The 13,185-nt window shown below is 39.9% G+C and overlaps 1 protein-coding gene across 1 annotated transcript; it reads right to left on the minus strand.

Moving 5' to 3' along the window:
• Positions 1-4,377: 4,377 nt before the first annotated feature.
• On the minus strand, positions 4,378-11,825 carry LOC139460926 (scavenger receptor class F member 1-like). The gene is made up of 5 exons (XM_071242402.1): positions 11,774-11,825; positions 10,298-10,642; positions 8,765-9,115; positions 6,815-6,935; positions 4,378-4,645 (listed from the first exon to the last, which is right to left on the minus strand). The coding sequence occupies exons 1-5, from the start codon at positions 11,823-11,825 to the stop codon at positions 4,378-4,380; spliced, it is 1,137 nt and encodes a 378-aa protein (XP_071098503.1).
• Positions 11,826-13,185: the final 1,360 nt, after the last annotated feature.

Below are 13,185 nucleotides of genomic sequence, written 5' to 3' on the forward strand. Positions count from 1 at the left end.
AAGTATGCAAATCATATCCTGGGAAATGGTAGCCCTCTCGGCTTCCAACCAAAAGCCAACTGCTGCAACGTCTGGGGTTGTGGTTGACATCTATCCAATTCATACCGCAGGTGCTCTTTCGGGTTCAAATCCGAGGATCTGGAAAGCATCAACGTTGTTGTTGAGTAGACAGGTTCTTGTGCTACGTTTTGTGTGGCCGAGTGTGGTCCTGCTGGAATACACCGTTGCCGTTGGCTGCAGTTGGGAGGATGTGTTGTAGGAGAATTTCGTTGAACCGTAAGATTGCCCTGGGTATGAACGAAACCTGTCCTGCAATGATGAGAGATATCCGCCAACATCCTGACGCTACCCCCAACAAACCTGACTACTTTCTGTACGCAGTTGACCGCGTAACACTCTCCCCAACATCTGTGGACCCGTACTCTTCCTTCCCATCGATGGAGGAGAAATCTTGACCCATCGCTAAACCAGACATCTCTCCATCACAGTTGAGGCTATACCCGACACTTATGCAGTCGTTGTTGTCGATGGTGTATATACGACGCGCTGAATAGGACGTCTTGCTCGTAGACCTGCTGCTCTTAAACGGTTTCATGCATTCTGGTCGAAGATCCTTTGCAGCACGGTATTTGGGGTGTGGTTTAGGAGGCTGTGGTCGTCCTTTCACGTAGGTGGCGTAGTCGGATGTAGCGATCTTGGGAGGGGGTGGTTATTCTTGGTCGCCCATACCTTGGCGGATCACATGTTGACTCAATTTGTTGAAAACGACCATAGCCTTGTGGTTTGTGTAGGGTGCTACATTAAAAACCCTAGCTACAGCTGATCGGGATTAACCTGCTTGTGAGCGACCGATGACGTTGTTTCTTTGCACTTATATTATTCTTGGCATGTTGTTGAACTGTCACTGTTCGATGCACGAAGATGCTAGGCAATCAGCTTTAATATCGTTTTTAGTGCTGCTGCATGTGCAGTACATGCAGCTCCATAGTCCTTTTGTTAATGCACTAATGCACACGTGTTTAACTAATTTTGCAAGAGCAAATAGTGTTGAAATTCAATAACATATTACCAGATATTTAAGGACAATGAAAATGTAAAGTACCCTAGTTTGATCCATTTTAGCAAGTGGCAATTGTTTAAACGTCTATCGATTATAAGATCACACATGTATTCACATCGACTTCGAAAGAGGAGGACTTGTACGGGTAGTTAAAAAACAGAATAATGGCCTGGATTGGTGAAGTGGTTGGCGTGAGATATAGAGGTAGTGGTGTAGTACATGTAGTCGGTGAAAGAGAAGCATTTTGAGGTAGTGTTGGGTCTATGTAGGCATGGCATTGGTGAAAGTGGACAGCGTGAGAGATATGGGTTGTGGAGAATGGAACAGAAAAATATTAACGTAGAAGTACGGGTCGGGGGCATTTGAGAAGTGGTCGTCGTAAGTTGTGACGTAGTAGTGGCTGCTGCAGCATAAACATATTGAAGGAGGAGTAGGGATCAACAGCGATTTGTGAATCAGTGTGTGTGTGAAAATCCCAGGAGATAGTTGTGGTCTACGACGTTAACAAGAATCAAATTTTGGAGGTAAGCCCAATGTCGTAGTTGACTTTAATGTTTATAAGGACCAAATGTGAGAGGTAAGCACAATGTGGTTATGGTCTTAGATGTTTAAAATAACCTAACTAGTAAGGTAAGCCCAATGTGGTGTTTTTCTTAGCTGTTTACAATGACCAAAATTAATGGCTGAGGTAAGTACAAAGGTGATGTGTTAGATGTGTTCGGTGACATCGTATGAGAGGAAAGCCCAATTTTATGCCTTTTCATCTCATCTCGATCTTTCACTCCATGAGAGCGTCAAGTCGCTGGTTTAAGTCAGACGCAATTTTGGTGTCCGTACTGATCACACTGATCACTTGTACTGACAACAATCAAAGCACTTTTACTTACCCATAGTATTGAAAGCAGAGGGTTGCATTTTAAGTAGACACTTTTAATAGCCAATAGCACATGGGTGATGTTTGGCTTTGCTGGGTGAGCTATTCTTCAGCTTGGTAATTGAAGGTTTTTTTCGGAATGTTGATATAAGGTATTAAGAGCTACAGCACACTACAGTTATGGGTATAGTCTGTCTTATTAATAGGGGCGCATCTAGATACACTTTTCTCACAATGTACAATGCTTCGGTAGTGTCTGATCATGTAGTTGCCCCGATAGATGAACAGTCTAAATGACAATCGTTACTCAGTCCTTTCAAAATGACAAATGTTCAGTTTGTTGCAATATTTATTTGAATATACACTGTTTTATTCTGCATTTAATACCCTTTACACAATGTTCATTAACGTCCGACGAGGTGGGATACCGAGACTGCACACGTCACTGGAGTCTTGAGGTTGGCCAGGAGTCCGTCTTTGTGAAACTGGGGCGTTTCGTTGTCGATATTTCCTCCTTCCTGGTTTTGGAAGATGGCTATGTGCATGGGTCTTGGAAGTATTGATGATAGTTGGACAAATAGCACTAAAGCTTTTCCATAGTATGGTTGAATCTAACTATTTTACTAACGCTGTACCTAATACTTTGGTACACAACGCTGTGCCCACCACGAGTGTTAGGGGTAAACTAGATGTTTATTCTCAAGTCCACTTGCAATTTTGCACTGAAGCTACTTGGTGTGTTCAGTATATAGATGCAATATCTTTGATCACTTATCAACTTGCCAAAACAACCGTCTTAATTATTGCAATGTTCAAATTGAGTTAACTGAGGTATCCGTATGGTGAACATCGTTCATCCAGTTTAGTTCACCCACTGAAAATGCTGCCCCCAGTGCTTGTAATAACACAGTAACTGTAAACTCGTTTTCTAGTCCAAATTAGATTTTCATTGAATTAAAAACAATTGAAACATTGTATGAAATCAAATCGTATATTTAATTTATATATGTATATAAGTTTAAAACATTATATAAAATCAAATGTTATGTACACTTCATATATGAAACATAAGAGTAACAGTTTAACTATTGTAATCTCCCAATTGTCTCCTCATTTACCACTTATAACCAGAACAATAGGCGGTGGCAAAACGGGAAGACCCCAATTAAAGTGACATTTCAATGTTGTAAATATATAAAGTGAATAACTTGAAAAATATGGCTGGTGCTAATTAGCTTTGCGAAGTGAGCGACGTCAGCTTGCTCTTTGCTATGGTGGATAATTAAAGTGATGTTTCCATATAAGTAGCTGTTAAGAATGAAGTACATGGACTATATGTCAAATATATACAAAATATAAACATATAAATTAATGTTAATAATGTGAAGGATCTAATTATAAATTGTGAACTTTGCAACTGGAACAGTGGAAAACTGAGTTGCCAGACATTTTAACTTTCATCTAAACAAGAGACGTTACCTACAGGATGGCAACACTCATTCCTAGCAACGAGGCGATCCTCAACGTGGGATGTCACGTCAACAAGACCTCAATATTCGTTTTTTGCATCTACAGAATCGAAAACAAACTGTCACATTAACAGCTCGAATACTTCCTGTGTTGGGATCAATTCGTTGCAGAGCCATACAAAACTGGTTGAGGGAGCACAACATCCTGCTCTGATTTCACCCACTGTTGTTTCCTAGACACGCCTTGCTTGGTGCAGACAGTACTGGGATGGGGCCATCTTTCATATGGACAGTTCTGATGGTCGTGCAAGGGTCTACAGGCGTCCATGAGAACAAAATAGCGGCGCTTGCGTTAATAAACTTCGTCAGTGTGGGTTCAGAAGTGAAATGGATATTGTATGGCTCATTGTTGTTACTTGAAGGTCATAAGCTTCGTTCGAGACAATATTCCACCCTTTGTGTAAATGCAACGTTGTAACGTTAATTTGCAGCAGGATTATGCCCGGCGACGTATTGGACATGTTGTAACATACGTTTTGAGGTAGCATGACACTGCTGCACTGATATGGCGGTCTGTTTCTTTACTTGTGTATTGTTGTGGATATCACGTGTCACTGACGTGGTTCCTGCTACAGCTGTGTTTCAATTTATGTGATAGATACATTTATATATAATTATGAACCTAAACACTTGACGTAACACCATGAGCCCACAGTTCATTGATGTCGTTTCTGGTTCTGCTGTCTCTGCATGTGATATATTCATATAACGTCATTAACCTAAACACTTGACGTATTACGTTCTTGCTCGCGCGTCATTGATGTCGTTTCGGGTTCTGCTGTGTCTGCATGTGATATATTTATACAACGTCATGAACCTAAACACTTGACGTAACACCATGAGCCCACAGTTCATTGATGTCGTTTCTGGTTCTGCTGTCTCTGCATGTGATATATTCATATAACGTCATGAACCTAAACACTTGACGTATTACGTTCTTGCTCGCGCGTCATTGATGTCGTTTCTGGTTTTGCTGTGTCTGCATGTTCCAAGTCACGTGACATGTCTGCATGCTGTGCCGACCTCAGTTGGTCATAGCCAGAACAACTGGCACGTGCTGGCTGCCTCTCACCAGTGAGTGGATCATACATCTTTGCTTCATCGACCACAGCATATTCTCGAGCACCAATGGCCTCTGGTGACACATGTGTGCACTGAACAGCAGTGACGTACTGCTGAAACCTGCAAGTTGATTACTTTTTGAGAATAATCTTTCTCGAAATTCACAACACTGTATGTGTACGTGTGTGAGTGAGTGTCCGTACCTAACAACTGTAATTATGGTCTTCTCTATTTTGGAGAAATTGTTTCTATACCCAATTTCTCACTGAAAAGAAACTACCTGAGCCTTAACACTAAATGTATAAATGCATGAGTCTGAAAATATGTGAATTATGTTTTACAAACATGGAAACTGAGAATATTAAGATTGTTATTTTCGATACGTTTCAGTATTGAAATTCACTGTAATTGTCATTGGTTTCATAATGACTTGCATGCAAGACTAACAATATCAACAAATATCGTCTTCAGGATGACATAGTTAGCACTGAAGCGCCCAGCACTGCCCAATCATAATATGGTGCACTAGCAAGTTCATTATTTCCTTGACTTATCGATAGGTGTATCTGTGAAGAATTGATGAATGGAGAGTTACGCTGCAAGCTGTGATCCAAACAAAATAATGGTGAGTGTAGGTTTAACACAAAATAACTTATTCAATATTTAGATGACACTTATTAGCATGTCATATTTAGATCTATGCATACAGATTCTGAGAGACAAACACATCACTACAACACTTTATGACAAGAAGGATGACTTCATCTTCCTATCAGTCAACTGTCAATTTATGCAGAGCAATATTCCAGCCTTTGGTGTTTATATTTCATAGCTTGTGAGTCACAATCGGGCATGATCTTGATTTTCAAAGATCGTCAAAAAACCTTTGCTCACAAGCTGTTTGATCAAGTTTCCAATATTCAAAGCATCAGTAAAACTTTCAAATCGGTTCGTGTTAAGCATGTGAATGAAATTTCCATATTTGATAACACGATTATGTCCGATGCAACTACGTACGTATTTTTCCGTGTTTTATTTTAGGTGAACAATTGCCTTGCTCGTGCATGTACTTATAACAAGGGACAACCAAAGGACAGGATTCCCGAACACCCTGTATCAGCACAATTTGATAGGGATATATAAACCCATGGTGATAAAATAGTTCGAATTTTTCAATCGACTCTGTGTTTAGAAGACATTTTATATTATTGGTATGTCAATGTTTTTGTCACTTTTATTACATATATATATATATAACTGATGGCGGATAACACAAGACTTCATCAATGCTTAAGTTGTCAAGCTATTTCGTCCGTCAATCAGCATTAGTCAAGCTATATCATGGCGGCCTGTCAATAATTGATTCTGGGCTAGGTAAACCAGTTGATGATGTCATGATCAACATTTCATGTCATCAAGTTAGGATTAGACACAGTGGCTGGCCATCCTATGGGTCCCAAATTTAGAAGTCTGCACTTACGACAAGCGTGGCACGGGGACAAAAGGACTTGTGGAAATGAAACAATAAACTGTTTTGATGGATTTAATAATCGCATTACGTAGATGTAAATACGAAATAACATAACAACTGGACAAGTACTAGTCTGGATTTGCTAGTTTTATCTCAGTGCTCAATACAAAATGTACTTCACGGGAGGTAATTTGTAGTCATTTTCAACATTCAAAAATAAAACTAAGTCCAAATTGACATGGCAGAAACAGGCTATAGGCATTGTGCAAATTAGCCTGGAAAGAGTTATCAAAACAACAATAAAAATAACAGCTATGTTTATGTACATAATAATAATGACATGTAAGTTGTTGTTTGAGAAGGGAATATGTTACTTTTACGTTCTGATATTTTGACGATGATTCACTATCCCACAATGCCACACACAAATCACTAACCACTGACAAATCACATGCACGTGGCTTTCCAGCACCTGTTTTCACCTGTCGTCAAGGTGTCATAGGTCATGGACATTTACCTTGATCTACTAACACCTGGTTATGCTCAGTTTCACAATAGTCTGTTTTGTTCATATTTTTACACAACTTTTACGTGTAAAAAGACATAAAAACCTTTGATACGCTGTATTTGTGCCAAGGCCCAATTAGTACTAATTGAGTTGTTTGAATATTTATATAATTTGTATATTAACTGCATTTATTTAAAACCTGAGATCGAAAAAAACAGTTGTTTTTTTTCATTTCCGTGAGTACTTTCATTGTGAAATTGAACATGGGAATACTGCAGACGGTAGCTTGCTCACATGCTCCATCACTAACCTGTTTCTCCTCGAGCGTTGACAATATCGGCAGTACACAACCAGGGAGATCGTAACGATGAACAGGAAAGATGATGTAGCCAGTCCTATAGCTAGTCCAGTAAACAGTCCCCCGTTATCACCTGAGGACGAACAAGGTTGATTTGCAGATACTGTCTGGGTAGAATAGCGGTGTTTGCAGGGTTAGGTTTCAGATAGAGGTAGGTTGAGTGGAAGGAGTTACTGTAAAGGTGCGGTTGGGAGAGGTTCGCAGATTTGAGACATGGGGTAGTGAGAAGGGGTTTGGTAGGGTTATGAAATGGGGGAGCAGGAGGTCTGAGGGATAGGGGTGTAGGCAGTCTATGTGATAATAGAGTGGGAGGTTCATGAGATTGCAGAATTGGAGGTCTGAGGGAAAAGGGAGAGGGTGGTTTAAGATATACAGGACGGGGACTCAACCCCAAAACATTTCGAGAATCTCTACTCAGAAAGTGTCATCTCAAATATAACATTTGTTATAGTCGACCACTTTCTAAATGGCATTGTGTGTTCAAATAAAGTATATGACTTACAATACTTTGAATGTGCTGCACGCAACAGTGTCACACATGTGTGTAGGTAGTGCTTCATGATTCAAAGAAGGTCAAATAATCTCTGTTGACCATTATTTCTCACAATTTATTCTGCAACAGTTTGCATGATGGAAACTGGCAGTGATCAATGCGATCAATGTTTCACAGTCTGAGATTAGAAGACAATGGATCTGGTACCAAGAAACCCACAAATGTTTTCAATCGACCCCGTTCAGGGCGTCCCATTTCAACGACGAGAGAACTTCCTGGATTGTTCTGATAACAGGCTCTACACAATCTGGCAACTTGAGTTCCAGTTATGGGTCAGGCAATAAGAAATCGTACACAAACAGGTCAGCTCCATTCTCGATGGCCACGTGTTGTGTCGACCCTTACACATCGTCATACTGACAACAGACGTCAATGGTGTACACAACATCTAAACTTGAGTAATCATCGCTCGTCACGTCATTTTTTGAGATGACTACTGATTCACTTGCACTGCCTAGCTAGGCGTGTTCGTGTCACCATTATGACTTAGCGAACCCCATTCCATGTTGTGCAAGGAAGGGTCAGGACAGCGTACTCACACATGTTGGTCGACGTTTTGCCTTTTGTCATACTTTCCATGCATGAATCGTCAATGCTCAGGTCGAGTAGTACAACATATATAGAATGCCATGACCGGCAATGATCCTAGACCTTGCCCCAAATGAACGCGTCATGGACAGGACAGAGGAGCGTATGCGTCAACATTATAGGCCACAGTCCACGTTGGCTTAACTTGGCCAGGCGCTGCAAGAGGAATTAGATAGACTCACTTAAATCGCCACTGGGGGACTGATACACAGTATACCTCGTCGAGTGCATTGATGTTTGACATTGATGTTTGACAAATCACCGAAGAAACGTCAACTTTTAAATTTCCCATCGTCCTTCAAGAAAGTTGGTGTCATAGCATCCACTAGCATTCATCACAACCGGTTGTACTGTGTTCTAATTTTCGACCATGATTATCATACAACTATTACTAGAAACTAATGTTAGATATTTTCGAGTGTCCCCTACGTTTTGTAAGAGAATGAGAGACAGATTGGTGTCCCGGAAACGTATTGAAGCAGGAGTAAGGGTCAAGCACAAGGATGGTGTCCAAGGAGGCTATGTTGATAGGTGTCCCTGGTATCATTACTCATTCAGAATTCATAAAAAAATGTATGTGTGATATTGACAGAATTATTTATTGACTAAGATCATAGCAGAGATTTCTTATTGAATGAAGGGTGTCTTCAGTGAGACACCTACTATCAATCTGTCAAAGCTGTGCTACTTAGAGCATCATGAGCAAGTTCTGTGCAGGCGTTAATAATAGTCACTGTATCAAAACATAAGATAATACCTACCAGGTTTCTCATGACAACCAGTCCCGAAGTAGGAGTCGACACATCCAGACACACAGGAGGAGCCCAGCTGACAATATCCTTCCTCACAACCACCTGGACATGCTGTACATCCATCTCCTGGACTGTCACATGGTATGTTGCAATCCAAGCCTTGATATCCTGGCACACAGCCGTCAGTGCAGTTACCAGAGCCAGTATTGGTATTTAAAAGAGTGCACTTCTTATTCTTACAGTTAGCACTGCAATTTGAGCTGCATTTCTGATCAAAATACCCAGTGTCACACTCAGTGATGCAATGTCCCGTTGTGTTGTCACAATCTGAACAGTGTTTGTTATCCATACATGGGTCAACTGAAAGTAGAAATGCAGATATGTATTAATATGTATTAATATGTGTATGCTTAGGGTTCAATGTATCCTGAATATGATGTTTTATACAAATTGAAGGTGTATAATTGTGGACCTGAACAGCTGTAAGAGTTTTCGGATCTTCTCTTGCATAAAGTAGTAAGTGGTTTGTTGAACTCTCTGTGTGGCCAAGCTAACAAATGTATACCGCCACCATGTTAATAATTTCCAACATTTTGAAAACAAATGAAATCCAGACGCTTTATGTCTTTGTTTTGCGTATTTATAGTTCGGTTGTGTGCATCACGTACACCTAAAGGTAATGTTAATACACATTACCTGACACCCTTTTGCTGTAATGACCCATAGTAAATATAGGTTATATGACAGACAGACAGACAGACAGACAGTTTATTCAGTAAGAAGGCCATAGGCCCATAATACAGACAATGGTTGATTGCATGAACTGCGCATGCCAAGGAAGTAGTCGATTTAGGTTTCTCTTAGCCGTCGGACTTTATATAGATATAAACATGTGTTATATACAACATCAAAGTTTTCTGATGAAATAATTTCAGTAAAAGATGTTACAGTTTGAAACTTGATATACTGTTTAAGATACATATTTCTTAAGGCTGATTAACGTTCACATAACAGTAAAACATGAAATTCATCTTCAATAAAAGATATACCATTTTCTATACAATATTTACATAATCGTTCAGTGTATGGGCTATGTGTATCTCCCCAAGTCAATTGCAAGTTTAAACTTGCTACATCTGAAACGAGTCATACATATTTTCAGATGTACTGGTATGGGGAGTGTAAGATATTTTTCTACATTTAACAGATATATGCAATATACATAGATCATAAAGCTAGCATTGTGCGTCATACAAAGCTCGTTTTTTGGACTGAATGACATTGTTGTTTTGGGACAGGATCCTTATGGTATAGACGTAATCGTCCAGTGGTGTCTGGAACATATTTCTTATGATTATGGAAACAAATTTGTTTATCCTGCAAAAAGACTACTTTAGTAGGACACCCTCTCTCGTTAGGTTTAACTAGTACCAGCAATTTAAAGCTATTTTACTGTTATTATTAACTGCAAGATCTGATTGACTCATGCATCTCATTTTGTAGCCTAAATAATATGTCAACCGTTCATAAAACAATACCTACCATGTTTCTCGCCACAGTCAGTCCCGTACGAGGAGTCTACACATCCAGACACACAGGAGGAACCCAGCTGACAATATCCTTCATCACAACCACCTGGACATGCTGTACAGCTACCTCGTGGGTTGTCACATGGTATATTGCAACCCAAGCCTTGATATCCTGGCACACAACCCTCAGTGCAGTTACCAAAGCCGTTGCCGACAAGTACGCATTTGTGATTCATACAGTTATCACTGCACTTTGAGCTGCATATCTGATCATAATAGCCAGTGTCACACTCAGTGAGACAAGATCCCGTCGTGCTGTTACAGTCTGAACAGTGATGGGTTTCCTTGCATGGGCCAGCTGAAAGTTAAGATGCAGGTATATATTAATAGTTGTTTTGTGAATAAGGCTGAAGAGTGTTGATTATGGTGATAAGTACGAATTGAATTGGAAAATGCGTCACAAACGACACCTGACCAGCCATTATACGTTTAACGCTTATGCCAATAAGAATACTGTTTGGTGTACTCTTTTTAACCGACTACCCTGACAACGAAAATTATTTGCCGTTTATGTTTTATCATTTACCGCATTTTGAAAATAAACGTTTATTCACACTACAATTCTAACTTAGCTCCAGACAACTACTTATTTTCGGGTGGGCTCTGTGCATCCCGTACATCTAAATTCATTTAATATACTTCATGCACTATGTAATATGCTTTGTGTAGTGATCTAGAGTTGCAGTAATTACAAAGATGTGCCTTCTACCATGATGACGATGCTTATTGTTTCCATTTATGCACTGGCACTGATATAGCGGGATATACGGACATTTATCAAAACATAATTGACTAATAATAAGAATGTATTTTATAATGTAAATAATGATATGTATGGCGTTGAACGATAAACAATACTTGTAAAACTTTATACTAATTGATTTTACTTTACAGATACAAATGACTCATAGTACATACCTATTTATTATATATGATTATGAATATTGGTACAAATAAGATTGAGTTCAGACAATCTCGATCACGATCTTATCAAATATAACTTATTCTATGTCCCTCAAACACGCACGCATGCATCGCACGCATCGCACGCACGCACGCACGCACGCACCGCACCGCACCGCACCGCACCGCACCGCACCGCACCGCACCGCACCGCACCGCACTGCACGCACGAACTAAGTGACACCCAAACATTCTCTTAATTACGGATCTTATGATATAAATAAGTCGTAAGAGGCGACTAAGTGGATCGGTGACCTGGTTGATGGCGTGTCAACGTATCTCGAATGCTTTGAAACGATACTCATAACTTCGATTACTGAACCGTTGGGTCCAGACTCGTTTATAAACAATTGCCCTCAAACACGCACGCACGCACCGCACGCACGCACCACACCACACCGCACTGCACGCACGAACTACCATATGAAGACACTACAAAAACAATCTCAACAATATATTATTTTACCTTTAATAGCAAACATTAAGTACGCTATCCATATCATCAGCACGGCGGCCATTCTTTTGCCTGAAACTGACGTGAAAGAAGAAACATTTGATAAAACACCAATCACCCATTAAAACACAAAGTAAGAGAACACTAAACAAAGTATAAACGTTCTGTAAACAAGGTGCTGCAGATGCAGCGGACATGTTGACATTTGACTCCTCTCTGAAACTGACAATGCAAAAGACAAATCAACACTCAGCATGAGTATTTTGTGGTGACCAGAACATCATAAATGCTCTTTTATTATAATCGACATGTACTTCCATTATGTCGTATTTATACACTGAAGCTTCCCGTTTATACCTTATGCTGAAGAACTGTATGTGGACCAAATGACGGAGTTTACAATTGACGTCACATCGGTAACATTTCAGCCACATCGTGACGAGTACTGTATGTGGACCAATAATGGCCTATATCATACATGTGTCCGAGGGGGCTGGTAATTTAATATTTTAATGCATTCTTTTATGTAAAGATGTTATCAGTGAAAATTAGACAATGCCATATAAGAAGGCACTTTTAAGAAAAACACATTAGCTCTTTACATCGAGGGAACTAAGTTATATATACAAGTAGGTGGTCTCAGATGTTGACAAAGAACAACTGTGAGAGAAACCCCAAAGATGATGATGGTTTAAGATGTTTACAAGGTACCCGTGTTGGAGAAAAACCCAAAGTTAGTGGTGGTCTTAGATATTTAGAAGAAACTACTGTGGGAGGAAAACCCAAAGATTGTGGTGGTCTTAGATGTTTACTAGAAACTACTGTGGGAGGAAAGCCGAGGCAAGGCAACATGCATTCGGTGATGAGGAAGAATGAATTACTCTAACCTTGGTCAAAGGTCATACACACGTGTACAGCTAACTATGATGTCTCCGATGAGCCAACCATGACTCGTAAATTATCGTATCTACTTAACTGTAGATTTACAACTTAAACAACAGAAGGATAATAATCTAGGATCTGATCTTGGATCTGAAATATGAAATATGAAATTAATAGACGGCCAAGCGTCCAATGGAGGAAATACGGTAGTTTGATATCGGATGTGTTAGGCGTCCCCTGCCGCAAACCCTGAGTGCTTCGATGCTGACATTATAAGATTTAATGAAGGCATATATTTTGCATACAAATGAAATGTTTATGAAACTGTTAGGGACTTGTTCCTTGGCGACCAGAAACATAATAGTTTCCTCATTGAAACAACCGATAATGTGATGGATATTCATTGTCATCTCCATCACACACCACCATGAGGAATTGGCAGGAGAGGATTTGAAAGCCCATGAGAAAAAACTCCTTCGAGCATGAGCACGATTTTCCGGAGCTCGACACTCTACGTGGAAGTAATAAAAAGTAGAGGGGTT

The sequence above is a fragment of the Haliotis cracherodii genome, unplaced genomic scaffold (assembly GCF_022045235.1).
Source record: "Haliotis cracherodii isolate W230 unplaced genomic scaffold, xgHalCrac1.p SCAF_14, whole genome shotgun sequence".
In the NCBI taxonomy this organism is placed as follows: domain Eukaryota; kingdom Metazoa; phylum Mollusca; class Gastropoda; order Lepetellida; family Haliotidae; genus Haliotis; species Haliotis cracherodii.

Coding starts and splice junctions, on each gene's coding strand:
- LOC139460926 (XM_071242402.1), bottom strand. CDS start 11,825: ATGGCCGCCGTGCTGATGATATGGATAGCGTACTTAATGTTTGCTATT. Junction 10,643..11,773: donor CTTAATGTTTGCTATTAAAG/GTAAAATAATAT, acceptor CTTAACTTTCAG/CTGGCCCATGCAAGGAAACC. Junction 6,936..8,764: donor TGGTTGTCATGAGAAACCTG/GTAGGTATTATC, acceptor GTTCGTCCTCAG/GTGATAACGGGGGACTGTTT.